This window comes from Ixodes scapularis, unplaced genomic scaffold, assembly GCF_016920785.2.
Source record: "Ixodes scapularis isolate PalLabHiFi unplaced genomic scaffold, ASM1692078v2 PGA_scaffold6__148_contigs__length_123643588, whole genome shotgun sequence".
In the NCBI taxonomy this organism is placed as follows: domain Eukaryota; kingdom Metazoa; phylum Arthropoda; class Arachnida; order Ixodida; family Ixodidae; genus Ixodes; species Ixodes scapularis.
This window is the reverse complement of record NW_024609881.1, coordinates 47,852,833-47,873,439: the sequence shown is the minus strand read 5'-3', so window position 1 is coordinate 47,873,439 and position 20,607 is coordinate 47,852,833. Positions and strand designations below refer to the sequence as shown.

The 20,607-nt window shown below is 45.4% G+C and overlaps 1 protein-coding gene and 1 pseudogene across 1 annotated transcript; one reads left to right on the top strand and one right to left on the bottom strand.

Annotated features, from left to right (window-relative positions):
* The first annotated feature begins 1,556 nt into the window (after positions 1–1,556).
* Positions 1,557–2,740, top strand: LOC120838941 (annotated as a pseudogene).
* A 305-nt stretch (positions 2,741–3,045) lies between these two features.
* Positions 3,046–3,738, bottom strand: LOC120838940. The gene has a single exon (XM_040209097.1). The coding sequence runs from the start codon at positions 3,736–3,738 to the stop codon at positions 3,046–3,048; it is 693 nt and encodes a 230-aa protein (XP_040065031.1).
* Positions 3,739–20,607: the final 16,869 nt, after the last annotated feature.

The window sequence follows — 20,607 nt, the reverse complement described above, 5'->3', positions numbered from 1 at the left end:
GAGCTGCACCATGGCAGAACCTTCTACGCGATGCCTGTTTATGTTCATACGGAATGGTCTTATACCTCAAACCCGGACAGTCGTTCAACTGGCTGCAGAATGCTCTGTTCATTTTCCTTGTTCCACCTAGCAAAGCATGGTGGCAGCTGTACTGTTAAAAACTGTGTTTTAGCACTGACAAGTCAAACCCTTATGTCCTCGCTGAAGCTGTCACAACCATTTCATGTTCAGGATGCATTGATGGAACTCAAATCGCAATCCGGACTTCATCAGAAAATGACCCGTGGTTCAGCTTACATGGTGACAAGTAACTTCATCATTGATTGTATGCACGCATGGCATTGTGTGCAGGCCGATCTAAAACAACTAGACTGCTTTTGCCATGTGGGACGATATAGAATAGTTTACATGTGTTGTCATCACCCCTTCTATGCACTCCGTGCGGGAACTATAGGGGGCGCGGTGGACTGCACGCAGCGCCACTGGCGGCGGAGCTGGTGTTGCATTGCGAGACTTGTCCGGCAGCTTGCAGCCGCCCTTTGCACCTGGACGCTATGGCGGCGCAGGCGCCCGCAGTCCGAGGCTTGGTACTTCGAGCCGGTTTTAAAGACGTCTTAGTAGGTTCCATATTTCGCGATGCCACTACGAAAAAGGGTGAAGATCTCTACAAGAGTGGCCACGTCTTCGACGTTAACGAGAGATTATCGGCGGCGGCGTCGGTCCTGAGGGCAAGGTGTGTGCGACAGGCGAGCGTCTCTCAACAAGCTTACTCCATAACAATCAAAGTTAGTGCCCGTTCTTTCATGCTCACAGAATTATTTATTTGTATTTACTAGTACTGTCTCCTTCAAAATCTCAGAGTTATTCGGGATTATCGACCGCCTAGATGAAATCTTGGGAATGATGTTTATCCTTTCGGGTCACGGCAATTCGCACGGAGTCTTTTTCGCAAAATGTTTCGCTTCAATTTGTTGCGGTGTGTAACAATCTCTTTCTTTGTTTATCTTGCCTTCATTTCACTACCTTCTAGTTTCTTCGCTGATTTCTGTGCACGCCAGCTCTTCCTTGTCGTAGCCGACTCGATCGTATCGAGCGCCGAAAGATATGGGTAAACAAATCTCGTGAGCGGGTGCTACGGTCACAAAAGCCACAAGACCCTTGCTATTTGATCAGAAAACTTCTGCAGCCCCTGTAGGGCCTCGGCAACTCCGATCGATTGCTAGACTCGAGCCCACTGCGAAATGTGACCTCTCCTTTATTATTAAAGTGGGATCATTTCGCTGCTGCCTAAAGTCGGACCGCACGTCCGATCAGAGTTGCAAAGACAGTTTCCTCACACTTCCTATTTTCGCAAGGGAGGCAAACATTAACGGAATAAATGTATCAGCATTTGCTGCACGGTTGTCTCACTCATCCCATTCCAACCCTTGGTCGACCTAACAAAAACGAATTCCTGCACTTTCTGCCCTGCTGTTGTACATTTTTGAGCATGATCTTTTTGTTGCGAGAAAAAGACCAGGCGCACAGGAGAACGTGTAGTGCTGATGATATTCATAATGACAATGTTGCATGAACTTGACTGGACATTAAGGAGTCTTACATCCACGTTTTCTTTTTGTCATCAGCTGGACAACACCAGGAGGATAACAGAGGGGCACTGCACCTGTAGAGGTGGCACATGCGGCCAGTGCAAGCACACGACAGCAGTGGTGGCATATGTCAACAGGGAGGACACTTCCACAAAGACGTTCATAACAAATGTGTGGAAGAGGCCATCGGCAAAGCAGCTTGGAATGTACAACGAGGTTGTGCTATTCTCGGAAATGTTTGCATCGAAGCTACCGGATGGCAGGCTGCAGGGACAACCGGTGCTAGCGTCCATTGTAAACTCCAACTGCCCGTTAGGCATTATGCTTCGTCAAGAGGAGCAAGTGAAGGAGAACCTCAAAAGTCTCAACAAGCCTCTACCTCGTGTCGGACAACCGCGGGTAATATTTGGCGCAGATGACATTTTGAGTGAGGAGCTATGTGACGACATTCATCTCGCTGTCATGGTCAGCGAGGATGAGTGCAAAGAGATTTCACGAGAGACAATACTTCAAAGTGCACGCCCACAATGGCACCGTTTGAGGGCAGCAAGAATCTCTGCAAGCTCCAAGGCTCACAGAGTGAAAATACATACAGCTGACTTCAATACCCTGGCCGAAGACCTTGCCTCACCACTGTCATTCAAGAGTGCCTCATGTTCTTACGGTGTAGCGAAAAAACCGGAAGCCAGGAAAGAATACGAGTCCTCGGAAAAGAAAAAGGTGATACAAATAGGACTTGTTGTGTGCGTCCCACGGCCGTGGTTGTGTTGCAGCCCCGACGGACTGGTGGAAGAGAACGGGGAAATCCGCCTCCTAGAGATCAAGTGTCCTTCCAGGTGCGAGACCAAGCCTGTAGTTGACGAGAACGTTAACGTTGACTACCTGCAATACGAGGGAAAAAAGCTGAAGCTGCAAGAAAGCCATGTGTACTACACACAAGTCCAAGCCAGCATGTATATTGTTGGTGCGAATGTGTGCGACTTCTATGTCTACTCGCCCAGGGGGCCCAAGTGTGTAAAAGTAATGGAGGACACGCTATTCTTGAGAAAGTTGTGCCAAAGCTGGAATAGTTTTTTTTTTTCAGGCACTATTTTCCAGCTGTTCTGAGGCGGCAAAGCCATCTAATCAGCTAGAGTAGTGCTGATATATGAAAAATTGTTCTGTATGAAATACGAAGTGCAAATGTCCAGTCGAAATATCACAAATAAAACGTGTGTGACCATTTATTTCTGAATCATAATGGCAGCGTGGGCAAGTTGGTTCACGCTTACGATAAAATACACGGCGTGCAAAACGACGAAGACTGATTGCACAAAATGACAAAGACTGATGAAAAGGAACAAACACGACAAATGCTAATTTTCGTCCTCTCATGCTGTCCGCTTCCTTTTTGTCGGTCTTCGTCTTTTTGCGCACCGTGTACTTTATCGGAAGCACAGATTTCTGTTCGAAACTCTCACAGAGTCTTAATGACGGGACCTTGCAGGTTCGCGAGCATGCTACATACATGTAAAATTTTGTCTATGTGGCATTTGAGTCCTAACGTCAACCTCTGGCTCAAGATTGCGAAACTCTTAATCCGCTGGATACATCTCTCAACATGAATTCGATGAGATGCAACCTTGTATGTCTCCTTCATCTCTGCCTCCGTGAACTGTTCATTAGCTCTTGCAAATAGTGGCATAACGAGAGTCACATCTTTACTCTCCAAGTCGCACTTCACGTGAGGAAACCCTTTGTCGGTCATAACCATATCACCTGGTTCTAGCAGGCTAACCAACCGAGAGTTTGCTATGATGTAAGTGTCACTTGCCCTTCCGCCATAAACATCTGAAATAAATGTAATGTACCCAGATGGCGCGATGCCAACAAGAAATTTCAGCGTGAAGTCACTTTTGTAATTACTCCAGCGGTTCACTCTGTCCGAGACTTTGCTCGGTTTCTCAATCCGGACTTCACTGCAGTCGACGATAACCCTACAATTAGGATACTTCGACCAGGTCGATGCAGGCATTGATGCATGAACAACATCTCTAGAAAACCATTGGATCCATCCCTGCGTACTAACATAGAGCACATATAGAATCGTGTAGAAGATGCGCGACGCACTGGTTCGGTGGATACCAAACAGTACACCCAAGGCACCCATGTTAGCAGAGGAGAACCTACCTCCACACCTTCCTGATGACGAGCTTCATTATGTTGTCCAGTGACTTCAGGTTCTCCAAACTCTGGTGCGAATGCTGGAGATGCTGGCAGATCCACAGGAGCCTCGGTCACCACTGTTGGTGGCGCAGCTTGCAGCAAGTCTGGCAGCGACGTTGAGGTCTGGGGCAGAGCTGCAGTAGCTGTCCTCCATTTCTTGTATCTAAGAAAAAGAAATCACACCTTCACTTTTCTCATTAATCACAGTGAGGCTGCACACCAACAAATAAGCGCCTGGCTTCTAAATAGAGCAAACACTGCAATTGTCCTTGCATTCCCACCCAACTGTGCAGCAGTTGCGTTTGACATTGTCTTTCCGCGACCTACGAGAAATCAGCGTCATAAAACTGCTTCCCCGACACCGTCGAAAAGAAAACAAAATTGCCGCGTCTGTAAGGATGCTAATAAAAAGCAGCCGACAGACCAGAACAAGTAGGTTCAAATACGGCAATTTAACAACGTTCTCACCTTTCCTAGCATCCGGATTTATCCTTAGGGAGCACCGAACGCTTGTGGTACTCTTCGGGGAATATCGTCGGCGCATACGACGGGGACGAAACATCCTTCGAGGACGCACCTCCGACGAAATGAACACTGCATATCCGTGAGTGCCGGGTCGGCTCCCAGTCCGTTCTGTCGGCACTGAAATACGCAAACGTTAGTGGCAGAAGAAAAACCTAAACACAACGCGAGACGGACAAGATACGTTCGCCATTACGATCCATTGGAAGACAAGATCCGGAGCCGAACTTACTTCTTCCGCCGCACGGCTCTGATCTACTGTTGCCGCTGCCCGACGAAGCACGGACGAGTTGAAAAACTGTAAAACGTCGTCCCCGTGGGGCACGACGTATACCTATTAGTACAACCGACGACGCAGCAATTCATAATCGCAATAAACAGCGTGTTTGCGGTGCAGTTTGGGCGTTGCGGCGGCAGTGGTGCCAGCCTCTGAAAGCGGTGGTGCGGCGCTGTTTTCTTCTGCTCGGGCAGCTCGGTTCTCGCGGCCTGTCCTCTCTGACGGTTGCGCAGCGGCGCGCCGGTCACCGCACACAGAGTGTATAGGAGCGGAGTCATTCTGGTGACCAAATTCGTCCGAGTTGGGGGTGAGTTTATTACACGAGTGAAAAAAAAAGTCGAACTTTTGAGAGCCGACTTGGGGGGTGCGTTCATTACGCGAGTGCGTTCATTGTGCGAGTAAATACGGCAGTTATCGGAGTGAGCAGGTTGAAATAGCATGTTCTGCTCTCGGCACAGTCTTTATAGATGGTGTTTTCGTGGACACATGTTCGTAAAGGTAGTGCACACTGCCACTTTGCATGCTATAAAGTGCACGCACAGAACAGTATTGTGCATCCTAAATCGAGCCACTAAGCCACGCTTTAGTAAGATGGCTGCGCTTTTGCTTGGAACCATGCCGGCATCTTCGAGAAAGCGATTCACGGTGGCCGAAGACCTTTGCCTGCTTTGGGAGATTATGGGCCGCAATCCCTTTGCAGCACTTGAACGATGGGCAGACATTCTAAGCGTCTTTGTTGCAGTTAGTGGGTGTGATTTTACGATGAGAGCAGTCCAAGAATGGGTCGACCTTCTTTTGGAATACTTTAGACAGCAGGACACCGCACAATTACGAACACGATTATGATTTTACGAGCGTACGCGTCTGTCAGTCCGCTCAAGGGGGTGGCATGAGATCATTTTGCTTTACACGTTTTTATCAAACTTGCTCGGGAGCACGTAAGAAAGCGTGCCCCTCCCCTAACTTTTACCTAGCCTTCAGTGGGACCTGTAATGTCATGTTTTCTGCAATAAGTTTTTCCCGTAAAGCTTGTTGTTGTCAAATAGGATGCAGTGATGTCATTTGATCAGCCATGCCGGGGGTATCGCTGCCACCAGCCTAGCCGTCAATGGCTTTAGACCGGTGCCATTTGGTGTGTTCGGGCTTATGGCGTGTGTGTCGCTTGCGTTTCAAAGCAACAAACAAGCACACAGCCACGGGCTGTGGATTCGTGAATACTGAAAAGGTGTATAAGATTGGCTCCTAAAAAAGAGACCTTGACTGGTGAGTCATGCACACAAACCCAAGATTTATGCGCATGAATATGACCTTGGAAGTGCTTGTCAGCACGAGCACAAACATGGTGGTGGCCAGGTGCACTGCTTGAAGTCGTGTATATGAATATGTGTTTTGACGTGCATGCGTTAAGGGGAGGGCTGTTTCTTGAGTGAGAAAAAAAATGCACAGCTAGCTCAGAACAAAGGTTGCCACAAATCATGGCTTGTTGAAGAGCAGTGATATAATTTAGGTTATTTATCATAGAGTAGGTATCAAATAAAAAAACATTGAAACAAAGTAATGCAGCGGCCAAACTTATAGCAAATGACTTTTCTATATATATATATATATATATATGTGCTCGTAATCCAGAACATGCACCTTATTTTGGTCATGTTGATGAAATCGAGATGTTTTGTAGATTTGGAAACTTCTTACTTTTAATATGATAAGTGTGTGCACTTCGGTAGATATTTTATCAAATTACCTTGCTTGCTTGTTAACTACAGTGCATAATTTGACGAGCAGATATTCAATATCTTGTGAAATCATGTCTAGTAAAAGTTGAGCTGCGATGGCTGTGTTGCATAATTTTACAGAAGTTCCAAGACTAGAAGATTATTACAATATGAGTATAAATAAAGGGGACAGAATGAAAAGGAACCGATCACAATAATATTTTTAATCTGAAAATTAATGAGACGCTAACCAGTCGCCAAGACACGATCTGAGCGTGTCTCTTCGGGCAAAATGAATAGATATTTTATATGCGTCTCTCTGAAAAAGAAAAGACGATTGCCGTTGGACTCCAGAACTCAAGTAAACACAGGTGAAATTCAATGGTCCTGCATTGCCGATCGCATTCAAATATGAAGGCACTGAGTACAGTTCTGTAAATGACTTGAAAGTCATTGCATTCCACTCCAACATTCCATAAGACTTTGAGCATAGTAGTAAACCCGAGACTGGGAATTGGAATAAGGGACGAAAACACAGATCGAAATGGACCTTCTGTGTATTCGTCCCTTGTCCCTATTCCTGGTTTCAAGTTTAAAACTATGCTCAAATTACACCAGCTAGCCTGCACCCTCACCATTGCTCCAGAAAACTTGTTTTCTTGCCGGGAATCACAGCTTGTGAAACAAATCTTTGCTCAGCTGAGAAGCTGGCGCAACGCTTCCTATCAGCAAGTACCCGATTTGGTGCCACAATGATGATGATGATGTAAACTTTTGTAAACCATGATACAGCAGAGAACTTCTGCAGCACTATAATATAACTTAGCCTTGTAAAGGAAGTACAGTTTATAGTACATTTTCAAAAAGTTTATTCTTATCTTTTTAAGAGGATCACTCTCTTTCATTTTCCTTTGTGCACAGACATATTTCGGTGAGTGCGTGAGCTGAATGGTAGTGCCCAGTAGCCCAGCTAATAATAATATTTTATATCCTATTCATTCCCTTACGTAAAGCAACGAGGAACAATACGCCAAAAAAGAGCAGCTGCTCCAGGAGGTTTCTGACCTGGCAAGAGAGTTTGGCCACCACACGAAAACTGTGCCAAAGCAAGGGACCACCGGAAGGAGTGCTCCAAAGGGTCTTATAGGGGGAGGGACCCCAGCTGCTGCCAAGCTACGTGCCGCAAAGGCAGCAAGGGATGCAGCCACTATCTTCGCTTCTACGTCATCGATGCCGGCCACCGGCCCTAATGAGAGCCTGGAGGAGTGTGGTAAATACAATTTATTGTAACAAAATATGACTCCGTTGCGACACTGCTTTAAATCCCACTCTAGTTCCCAACAACATCCTCTCACTCCGGTTAGTTCTCCCGGTTTGTTGACCTTCTGGGTGGTTGATCAGTTCTCTGGAAATGCTTCACATGTCAAAAATAATCAACGCAGTGATTTCGGGGTACCTTAACCACAGAACGCGTTAATACGCTGGTCTTTGCGATTTTCGACCGTCTGATTGGACCTTTACGGAAATAGTGGGCAAGTACTGGTCTCATGGTCAAGTGACCATGACCCGTGAGGAAACGTGACCATATAGTCAGTCAATGGGCAGCTACGTGACCATTAACGCGCCAACATGTTCCATCTCGTGACCACGCTGGAAATAGCGGGCAAATGGTGGTCACATAATCACGTGACCGAAATCCATGAGCGGTCACGTGACCATTGTCCCCGTGGTCCCGTTCGCCTCATCACCATGCTTGAAATCGCAGATAAATGGTGGTCACATGGTCACGTGACCATGGTTAGTGGGGTCCCACCTACCACAGGAGCGCGCTAGAAGTAGCGGACCAACGGTGGTCAGGTAATCACATGGCCATGGTACCCTGGGTCTTGTGGCCATTATACATCGTTTGTGACCATGCCCATCTCAACATATTCTGTGCTTTGTCGGCATGATGAACAAGCTGGCCTACATTTTTAGTTATGTGCTGCAGTGATTTAGCATTTATCATACAGATATAGTTTGGCTATAAGCAAGCCATTGAAATCCACCGATTTTTTCACGGTCTCCGATTCGCTTCAAACTTGGCTCAACCAACAAGCACGCAGGACCGAACTAGTTCACAAAATATTTCCGCAAAATAAAATGTTTTCGTAAAGTTATTGAATTTTCAAGTTACGCAGTTGGAGTCCATTCCAACATGCCAGTCTTGGCAGGCAACGACGGTACGGTGATGTCATGGGATTACCCCTCCGCTGCATCTGCAGCCAATCTTGCGCGTTGTAGGTAGCGAGTCCGTGCAAGCCGTGTTCTGCGTTCGTTTCTATTTTATCTCGGCAAAGTTTTCTACTCCCCATCATGGGTGGTGATGGTGGGGGAAACTGTTGCTGTGCCGTCGGCTGTACAAACAGCCCCAGAAGCAACCGCAGCACCTCCTACCATCGTTTTCCAGGCGAAGTGCCCTTGTGCGAGCAATGGCTCAGAGCTGTGCACTGCGATCGGTGGTCCCCAATCGGTGGTCCCCGACAAGTGCGACTCGACTGTGCTCTGCACATTTCGACACCGACTGCTACGAGGTGAGCAGCCTCTTGAAGATGGAGTTCAGCCTCGTCCATGCAAACCGCAAGCTGAAACCTGGTGCTGTGCCAACGCTCTTCAAGTTCAAGGAGCCCCAGCGACCACCCATCAAAAAGGAAGCACTTGCGAAAAGGAGACGAGCAGGGGTTGGTATCATCAGCATTCAATGCTTTTCACAACGTTTTCAACTACAGAATTGCGCAGCTAATTGTTTTGTGCCCACTCTGAAGAATGCGAGTGATCGTAGCAGCAAATAGCGCTGTTCGAAGGGATTGCTCAATATGAAGATTGCTCGATTCGGAGATTCTTTGATCTTTTAGGTATGATTTCTCGTCCGTGATAGATATATCTGTATAGATCTGCCACATTGTAATGCTGTTGTTTTTTAATACAAATAACGGGAGCGCGTGCCTATGCGCCCTTGGTTCTTTTAGAGATAACACGCAGTGTCTAGAGTTACGTTCGATGTAACTTACGCAACTGTATTACAATGTTTCGCATCACGTTAGCTGCGTAACTAACATAAAGCACGCTGTAGCCCAGTTTTTTTGTTGGACTTCGCAGCTGAGGGTGCTGGATCATATTCTCCACAAGTTGTTGAACCCGGGTAGTGCTTTTCTTTTTTCTTTTTGTATGGTCCTTAAAATGTGAAGTATTCAAACTTTTAATACAATATATGACAATAAACAAACAGTAGACTCCCGCTGTGTTTGTTGTGCCATGGCGACGCACACATAGTTGAGGGGTTATTGAAGAGTATTCGGGCTCCGGCTTGTGGTCTTCACTATTGTTTGGTCTCTATCCTTTGCAGCAATAAGCAAAATAAAAGAAATGACCTCCCGGAACTTGCTCTGCCACTAAGCCCGAGTGAAAAAGAGAACCAATAAAAAAAGAAGCACAAGCTGCTCGTACACCAAATGTTGCATTTCAACCTACAATGTCGTATGTAACTAAAAGAATGTAAGTAAAGTTACATCGGATGTAACATCACATATTATCAAACGCAGCAGGTAAACGAGGCAATGAGCAGAGCAGCAGCACCTGGACCATTTGCCGAAGATGTCCCTGATCCATTCATGAATGATGCCTGCAAAGACTGGACAGAAGATCCGTCGGCATTCAAGGCTGTTGAGGCTTGCTGCCAAGCCAATATTCTACTTGGGGCCAGCAGGAAGTCACAGACAGCTTTAAAAGGCAGAAGCACAGCTATGCTAACAAGTCTCTTGTTAGTTTTTTAATTTTTATTTTATGTGTACTGTTCTTGTCTTTGTGCATCAACTGTGAAACTTCAACTGTGCTGCCTATGCGCATAGTTGTGGTTCCAGTGCCATACCCCACCCTCGCATCACCCGAGAGCTACAAGCGACTGCAAATTAATCACATCTAGCATTTGAAATTGTCATTGACAGTCAAATAAGGATGGTGTGTGCTTTTTTGGTTTCATTTAGATGAGAGATGATACAGCAATTCTTGAAAAATAGTCTGCTGAAAAAGTAAACTTGGCTGGTTTCAAGCCACCCTTGTATGGTCCTCCAACTAATTGTTTTTGTGGTGAGACCCCAACTGCCTCTTCGGCTACCTTTTAACGCTGCACGCTGCACCTCTGTGTCACCTTGGTTTAATTTCCCTTCCCCGTAACTGAATTACTCCTTATTAGGATAGTGGTATGTAGTATTTACGATGCTGAATTCGCGACTCCAGCGACCTATAGGGGGAGCCACCACCAAACAAACATGGCGGCTGAGTCCAGGCCGCGTTAAAGTAAACGACAAAATGTCATTTACTTTAATTGGACTGTCCACTCGCAATTCAGCTGAGAAGGATCCTATGACTTGATGCAGTTGGACAGCTGCAAGACTGTTCTTAATGTCATCTGACATGAGCAACCTGACACTCAACAGTTGTCTCTAGTTCAGTAAGATGACAAATCATGTTGGTACATATTGGTGGCACCATGAAAGCAAAATGAGCTCAAGTTGCCAGTGCAGGTGTGGATTATGTTATGTTTTCAGATCGTGCCACTTTCACCAAATGTTACAGGTGCTCTAGCTGCCCTTTTCTTGTTTAATCCTCATTCACCTTCTAACTACACCAGTGTCCTCTTCTGCATATTGTCTTAAGGTGGTAGGCCACCTTCAAAAATCTTTTTTTTTTTTTCGCGAGATAAATTTTCAGGTTTTTGTTTTTTTTGCACGCCCAAACATTCACATATATGTTGCAACAAAAATTATCCTCCTATCGTCATTAGTTTGCGAGTTACAGCAAGTTTTCTATACCCTATGCTCCTATAGCGAAACCGAAACCACATTTCCAACTGTGGTTTCGGTTTCGAAAAATCGCTTTCAAAAGTAAGTGTTGTTTCGTCTATTGCTATTCAAAATACTTTATGCATTTTATTGTGACTGTTATATAAGAGGATGTCATTAAATACAACTTTGTGTTTAAAAGTGTTTGTTAATCTCTAAAAACGGCCACAAGGGGGACGCACAATGCTCGTCAGAATTTTTGTCTTTTTGTTGTTTGCCTTGGTCAGGGTACGTCAGGCTTTGTTCTGCATTTGTTCCACGTGTCAACGCTACTAGGGCTGTATCCTTAGGCCACCTGGACCATATTACGACCAGCATGGGTAAGTGCAGAACACAGAAGACGAGGAAGCGCAAGTTTGCTGGAAATCGCTACACGACGACGAGGCTGCCTACTGACACAGGCGCCGGTATTTCGGCGACCGCGAAGAAGCTTGGGGACATAACCAAGGTGTACAAGGCTCCGCTAGAGAATTCTACGCTCCAAGGGAACAGGATAATGGACATTGGTATTCTTTCTTCAGTGTTTTCATCGCTGGCATGTTCCCAATGCATGAACACAACACTGAAGCTCGAGGAACGCTCTCACCAAGGGATATGCTCGGCTTCTGCGGTCGTGTGTACCAACTGTGGGTTCGAGCGCCCATTTCATACGTCGAGAAAGGTGGGTCGTGCCAATGAAAACAATTTACGTCTGGTTTACGCGATGCGCCAGTTAGGAAAAGGGCACGCTGGTGCGAAAACTTTTTCCGAAGTGATGAACATGCCTGCTCCTCCACGTCACTCCGCCTACGACAAATTGTCATCTCGGCTTTCTGCAGCGGCAAGAGAAGTGGCGTCGAAGTCGATGACTGATGCTGCTGTGGAAGTTCGTCATGTTGTGGGGAGTGCCGAGTGTGGTGTTTCAGGTGATGGCACGTGGCAGAAGCGTGGCCATTCATCTTTGAACGGTTGTGTGTCTGTGATTTCTGTTGACACGGGAAAGGTTATTGATGTTGAGGCCCTTTCTAGCTCGTGTAAGTCTTGTAAAACCAAAAGCAAGTTGAGGCAAGATAGTGCTACGTACCAGGAATGGAAGGCAAACCACACTTCCTGTCAAGCAAACCATGAAGGAAGTGCTGGCAGTATGGAGACGGTTGGTCTATACCGAATATTTGAAAGGTCGAAAGGCAAAAGGGATTTGAAGTACTATCGGGGAAAAATGAAATGCGAACAGAGGAGCGCGTGGCTCGCGGTACAGGCTGCGCCGCCTGGAAGTGAGCCCAGGAGCGAGGGTGCGCGGCCTACTCTGACGTGTTCACGCCCCTCCCTCTGCGCTCTCCTAGCTTCGGCAGTTCGCCTCTCAGTACGCTGCAAGCGTCACCGCTATCTTTGCTGGCTCAGCGCGTGCGGTGCAAAGAAGCTTGCCGCACTCGCCGAGCAGGCAAAGATAGCGGTGACAGCTTTCAGCGCACTGAGAGGCGCACTGCCGAAGCTGGGGGAGCGCCAATCGAGGGGCGTGAACACATCGAAGTAGGCCACGCACCCTCGCCCCTAGGTTCACTTCCAGGCGGCGCAGCCTGTACCGCGAGCCACGCGCTCCTCTGTTCGCATTTCATTTTTCCCCGATAGTACCTGCAGTACTACGGCGATGGTGATTCCAAGAGCTATGCCGCTGTGAAAGACATGTATGGAAAGGACAGTGTGCAGTAACTGGAATGCATTGGGCATGTCCAGAAGCGTGTTGGCTGCCACCTCAGAAAACTTAAGAAGACAGTGCGTGGACTCGGTTGTAAGGGAAAGCTCACTGATGCCCTCATTGACCGCCTGCAAAACTACTATGGCATCGCCATAAGGGCTAATGTGGGGAACCTTTCTGCAATGAAAAAGGCTACCCTTGCCAGTCTTTTTCATTGCAGCTCTACCGACAAGCAGCCGAGACATGGCCTGTGTCCACTTGGACCGAAAAGCTGGTGCGGATACCAAAGGGTCGAAGCACTCAGCCAAGGGAAATATGTACACAAAAAAGGACTTCCAGATGATGTGCTCAACGAAGTTAAAACTGTCTACAGTGATCTGTGCTCTGATGAACTTAAGTGCCTGCATGGAAAGACTCAAAATGCTAATGAGTGTTTCAATGGTCTAATATGGCAGCCGTCACCCAAAGAGGTCTACGTAAGCTTGCCTACAGTAATGTTTGCCTTGCATGATGCTGTGGCACACTTTAATAATGGCAGTGTAAGCACCCTAGATATCCTGAGGCAAGCTGGCATAGAACCAGGGTACTACACGACGAAAGCTTGCATCGCCAGGGATCCCCAGCGCATGCAGAATGCTAAACGCAAGTCAGCGGATGGGACAAAACAGGCCAGGAAGAAAAGACGAGCAGCCACCCGAAGAAAAGGAGACTATAATGCTTCCGCAGAAGGGCCCAGCTATGAATCTGGTGCATTTTAGGCCTGCACGCGAAGATTGTGACACTTTTTACAAGCTCGGAAATCTTTGTTTACGTTTTTCTGAAAATAACAATTTGCTCCAAATGTTGCGACGCAAACTTTCATAACTTATTTCTCAGCGTATACTTTGAACTGAAATTTTGCACAATGATTTACAACATATATATCTGTGCAGTGAACTAGAATAAAAAAAATCCATGGAATATTTTTCAATTCACAGCTGAATTCTCAAACAGGTTCAGTCTAAATTGGCTCTTTTTCCCCATTTTCTTGTTTTTTTTAACATTACTTCCTTGATATTTACTGCATAATATTTATTCTAGTTCACTGCATAGCTCCAGCCATTAGTTACACAAATGTCAAAGCTTTACTGAATAAAGCCACCCATTAGTCACTTATCACAGCTGGCATGGCTAGCACTTTAATGCATTTTTTGACAAAGATTACCTCCCATTAAATAAATATTCAATATTTTGCACTGTAAATGGCTGGGTAAGTTAAATAAGACATGCTTGTTTTGAGGAAAAAGTTATTTCAATGCTGGCTGCTCTAAAAAAAAAAATTTGTTTTTGAGTGGCCTACCACCTTAAAATAATCATATGGTCAATATTATTTTCTTAGCACCTTTGTTATGTGTGGTGGCTACATTGTGAGATTCAAATGAATAGTAACAAGCAATGTTGATGGGTTTCTATTCTTTTTGTCAAGGTGGACATAGGGAGCAATGTTCTGGTAGATCAGAACTTGCTGAACCAACTCGCACTGACAGAGACAACTCCAGAGCCTTTTGTTCAAGGACCTTTATGCGTGGTGTTCACAAAAGAGGAGCGAGCTGGGAAGTCATTGCTTAAAAAAAAAAAGTCAAACTTACACAAAAATGAGCCAGAGAAGCCAGGGCTGGACCCCTTTCAAGTCCACACAGCAAATGATAAGTGTGCAACTTTTGCATTGACATTTCTTATTCCCTAGTTACATGAAATGTTTCAACAGTATTTAGGCCCGTGGGACTTTACAACCACCAACTGAGGTCATATCAAGGTCAAATGAGAAGGTGCTCCATGATAATTTCGCTACCAGCAAAACCAAACAAACTCTGTAGTACCACAAGATCAATCTAAATATTGAAGTAGATCAACCAGGAATATTCTTTTTACTAATTGTGGAGATTAAATGCTAGCTATGACAGATCTTACTCTATATGTGGTAGAACAAAATTATTATCAAAATGTATTATATTTCGCAGGCAACAAAAGATTTTTAGAATAAGCACCCGCCAAGATTGAACTCACTTAAACAGCTTGGGGTGTTGCACTGAACATACACAGAACTTTGCATGTGCGACACCCTAAGCTGTTTGATGGATCCAAAGTTTTGGGGCCCTTATTGTAGAATTCTCTAATGACATCGTGGCAACTACATTGCTTTTTACATAACTGGCAGTGCCGCTTTGGGAGTGAAGCCATGTCCCTGTTAGCGGCAGCACAGAGCCCTTGGCATGTTCCTTCCCACAGTATTTGCTGCTATCATTCTTTTTTAGATTTCTCTCCCAGCACTAAAGAACAATAAGCGCTTTGTTAATATTGGCCATCAGCTGAGATATCGCAGTCGATGCCATCGTAAGGCTCTCACCACTGCGTGGTTTATTGAACAAGTGTTAAAGTGGTTCAGTCTTATGAGCTCTTGTAAACAGTCCACCGCAATCGACGAGGCCAATCCGAAAAAATATGCAGAAGCCAGATTGTTTCTAGCGGAGTTCTCAGAGATGATTTGGCGAGTGATAATCCATGGCCCAGGCCAAGCTCCATGCTTCAAGTCAGTGCAATGTGGTGTTCTTGTAACCACCACAAGTTCCTTAAAGCTGGAAAAGATCTTCACAAAGCAAAATGGCTAGCTTTCCATATTCATCAGTCGTTTCAGTCAAGACGCTCTAGAGAACCTCTTTTCGATCGCAAGGAGTTGCAATTCAGTGCCTTGAGCACTTGAGTTCAAGAACACACTGCACTTAATTGTCCTCTCTTAAAATTTTTTAATCTGAGCTCGAGAGGAAACTATGCAATAGATAATGGCACTAATCTATTGGATTTTGCCACCACAAAAGCGGCCCCGAGCACCACCTCAGCTCATGATGAGCACGGCAAGCTGGGGTATGATTCTGGTATACCACTGATGGACCTGAGTGGGTTGGAGGGGGAGTCACTAGGGTACCTGCCAGGCTATGTCTGCAGGTCATGATTAAAAGGTATGAACTCTGTCCAACATGTCATAGTTTTCTCCGCTCAAATGGGATAGAAGAATGCAACACCCTGCTTGACCTCAAGAGAACCCTCTTTTCTGCAGCCTCGCAAACAGGTAAATGAGTTGCTCAAGAGGGCAGAAAGCATCTTAAGGAACATGAGTACATTGTGCTGAAGTGTCCAGTGGACACAAGTATTGATAGGGCACTGTCAGTACTTCCTACCTTCGACATTCCCAGCTGTCATTGGGAGCATTAAATCCAAGCTTTGGACTGCGAGAGTTTGGCGCCCTTTTCACTAAATGGGCAGGAGTGCCGCCAGAGACTGACACTTGAGCGTGGTCTTTGTGCACCACATACTTCTCGGAGTGCAAGTGTCTTTTTCGCGCTCCGTGGAGTCAAATAAACAAACAAGATGGCTGCGTTGTTGAAATATACGACTGGCTGAAACCGTCGAGACGAAAGGCGTAGACAGACCGCTGCTTTTTTTAGTTCATTAGTGCTTAATTCAACAGGTAAAAACAATTTCATTTTAAAACCAAGACAGCAATTAGCGTTCCGGAAGAGGTTTGCACGTGCATCTCACCTGAAAACTAATTCATCTATCCAACGGTAGCGAGCCAAGAGCACAGCAATAGAAAAGTTGTCGAGATGAGGAGACATTCGGACCGCTGCCCCTGTTATAATGCTTAACCCATCGAATAATGAATAAAGATACTTCAATTGCACAGCCGAAACATCAATTAGCATTGAGAAAAAGGTTTGTTATTGCGTTTTGCCTGGAAACGAATTGATCTATCAAATGAGCGTGCCGATAGCTCGGCGACAGAAAAGTTGTTTAAAAGAAAGTCGGGCCACTGCCCTTTTTAAAATGCTTAGCCCAGCCGCAGCGAATAAAGATACTAGATTGGAAAACCGAAACACCAGGTACAATTTATTCATGCTTCTCGCATACACCCCGGCGGCGTGGAAAACCACTCGCCTTGTCCGTGCACCTACGATACCTAGCCGCTCTCGTCGCTCGACAGTCACCTGGCTGCAAATAGTCTCACTTGACAGAAGAAACAGACACTGCTCTTCCAAAGGCCGATGCTGTACTGCCATGGCAAACGTCTTTTACCATGTTTCAATGAATGAATGAAGACGTCAACAAAACTAGACTACAAAAGTTGTCGCCTGGCGTCGCTAGCAGCGTGGTTACTATGGCAACCTCTCAGGCCAAAAATAAAGATCACTATTGGCACTTCTGACGTCATGCATCTAGCTATTTTTGCTTTGTGACGCTACTCTGCCACGCTGCCATGTACAGTGGCTCTAGCCCCAGAGGTGAAACTTTGAATTACCATGCAATTTTTTCCATAAACTTGTATGTGTGATTGCCGGGACTTCCTCCCCATTTCAAACTATGCGAAAACTAAAATAAAGTGACCAAATTACTGAGAGTTTACTGCGTTTGTGTTTGTCAGAAATACTCAAAGCCAGAAAAGCTAAATAGGACTTGAAAGTTAGTGTAATATATGCTGCCCACTCATTTCTCATGTATGGCCAAATAGTCATTCAGTATTCATTAACATAGCTACTTAAAAGTCATGTGTCGTCCATATTAATAAATGCCTCCACTAAAGTTCTGTTGTTCCTTTTTCAGCTGCACACAGTGGAAGCAGTTGGAGTCCCAATTTTTTTTTTTTTAGTTGAAATAAATTACCTTAGGTTTTTGAAATATGGTGTTCAACCTCGTTTTATTATACAAGATTGGCACTTCCGTTCGAAAGAACAGCCGTTTTCAAAAATGTTGAATTTTGGGTATTCTCAAAATGTTATGTAGGTATAATTATCAAATTTTCGTAAATTCAATCTTGTTTGTCAGTGGTTAAGCTGTGAATAGAAGCCTGTAAGGCAGCTTGCTCTATGGAATTTACGGTCGCCCTAGGCTCCTCCTAGGAGCTTAGGATGACCATTCTATTACCTTTGTAGCAGCATCCTAAGGTCCTCCTAGAAGCCAAGAATGACCATTCTATTACCTTTGTAGCAGCATCCTATGGAATTTTGGCTGTGGTCGTCCTACACTCTTCCTAAGAGCCTGCTATAAAAAATATGCTACGGATATCCTGAATTTTTTTCGTAACTTACTAATGTTATCCTAGTTATCACTAGACTCCATATGGTATTAGAACTGCCATAGCCCTAGGCTATGGCAGTGAAGCCTGACCCGATGTCCATGGACCTGATGGTACAGGCTGCCAACCTCTGCGACGGAGCCGTGCAACGCCTGGCCCTAGATGATCGAAGACTCCAAGGGCAAGGTAGTGCCGCAACCCAGAAAAGCACGGGTGGAGCGAGGCGTGAGCTAGTCAGAGCTCGGCGCCTGGCCAGTCGGTCAGCAGTCAGTCAGCAGAGACGGTCAAGGACAGTAAAGTGTGTTTTTTCAGATATCTGCCTTGTTGGTTCTTCTTGCGAGCAAGCAGTGGCACCGAACCCTACAACTGAGACGGCCCGCATGGAGCTAACTGAAGGCTCGCTGAAAATCCCCATACAAACCAGATCTTCTTAAATACCTAAAAAAAGTCGGCTACGATCTCTTGTTCGCAGAGGTTCAGAAATAGCACTATCTTAAACCCCAGAGCTAAAAGTTTGCACAGAAAGAGATGTGGTTTTGAAGGGTAAATATTTATTCACTCTAATATTCCGCTAAACACAGAAAACTTAATCGGAGAGTCACCGCTAGACTCTTCTTCACAGGCCTCCAGCACTAGAATATAACCTTCAATCTTAATCTTGTGAGCCTCGAGTGTGCATGCGCAGCCCAATTCCAGCAAAGTTAAATGAGGACGTGCTGGAGGTAGGCCGCTCAGAAGGGACGCGCTGCCATTCTTACTTTGTCAGCAGGGTTTTAGCGAGGGGAGGGACTTATGGGGTTGCGGGTACAGCTCTGCTCTGTCGTCTTTCTTAATCGCTCGTTTATGCTTGCTTTACCACTTGTTTGCAGACGATTAGCTGGTGTATACTTGTGTAGCTCTCACGGCCCCACGAAAACAAGGACCGAATGTAGAGAAATATAATAGCGGCACATCAGGGGGCTGCTGTCATTATATTTGGTCGAGCCGCATAATAAGAGTTGAACGTCCTCCGAATGAACAGTAGGAATTCAGACATCAGACTGATCGGATGCATTTACATATTGTTGAAAGCACCTTACAAGCCAGGGCGACTTCAACATGCAAAGTGTGGCTAATGCGTCATAGTCAAAGAAAGAGTAACTGAACCATCGGGTAGTTGCCCATGCCTGACTGAGGGCTTGATCCCGAAGGCTTACTAGGTTAAACCTTTTTTGTTTCAACAAAATATTTAAAAGAAAAAACAATAGACTCGCAAAATTTTGTCAGTTTTTAAACGCTTCTCTTAATTCTAATATGAATATTCACAGGCAACCCACGGGAATGGAAGGCTCTAACTGTACATTGAATTTCAGTGTCACATCCTTTGCTTTCTTTTGTACTGAGAGAGCATATGTTTACTCGCGTCACATTGTAATTCACGTTTTGTGTAGGGGCTGTCAAACTCCTAATTACCGATGCCACAGGCAAGGGTGTGACAAAAAATCTAGCCGAGTCGCTGAGGAATGCACCGGTACGTGTGGAGCAATGGTAAGGATAATCACAATTTTTTTGTTAAGAGTACTAACCATCATGCCTCTTGCAGACTTGATGACGAGCTATAGTACAAATATTTTGGTCATTCAGAGCTTCAAAACATCACAGGCATGTCATTGTTTTATGGCTTAGAACGAGGTTTCCTGAACTTGCATCATACATATAGATCATTAACTGTATTACAGAAAGTTTTGGTTGTTTCTTTAAGGTCTCTAGAGAGCAAATAACCTGAAGATGCAGAAAATGCTGAGATTTGCTTTTCGGTATTTTCTATCTACATTATGTCCTCTGGAATGATAGGAATCACAATCAGAGGTGATTTGGAAGCATTCGTAAGACGTAGAAAATTCCGAAAGGCGAAGCAGAGTGGTGCGGTGCTTAGCATACCCTGCTTCGATTCTGGCCTTGTCGTTATTTATTTGTTTCTCTGTCGACATTCTTGTGTATTTTCCTCGGGGTCAGCACAACACTAGTCGACGTTCAGCCGACAACCGACGAAGTGGTGCCAGAAGGTCAGGCCCTCAACTATGAGGTTGCGGGCTGCAGACAAAACTTTATAGAGACATCCTGGCACAACAGGAAGAAAATGTAAAGCTAGAACGGCAATGCCTCCTTGCAAAAGTGAAGGCGTCAGAAGAGGAGGCGAGTGCGGCAGGGGCAGCCTGTGAGGCTGCCGAAGAAATAAAAAAAACAGCCATTTACTTTAGGGAACAAGGCAAAAAAAGGTTCACGTTACTTGGGCAGGTTGACCCACAACAAGCACCCCAGAAGGAGGGGGGGGGGGGGTTAAAATGCAATGAACATTTTTTTCTGGTTAGTGCTTTTTTATGTCCTTCAACTGCATTATTTAGTCTGGCATCATGCAAAACTAAAGAAATTATGGCTTTATGAAGAGGATGCAATGACCTTTACGCACTTGGCCAAGTAAAGGCAAACGTCATCCGCACCAACCTCTTTGGCAAAATGCTCAGCATTTAAGCTTACAAAAAATTAAGATAATCACAAAAGAGGCAGCATTTAGATACGAGGGCTCTAGTATTATTTTAAATGAAGCATTCTTCTTGTACATTTTTTTAGGACCCAGATGAACTTCGACCATACCCA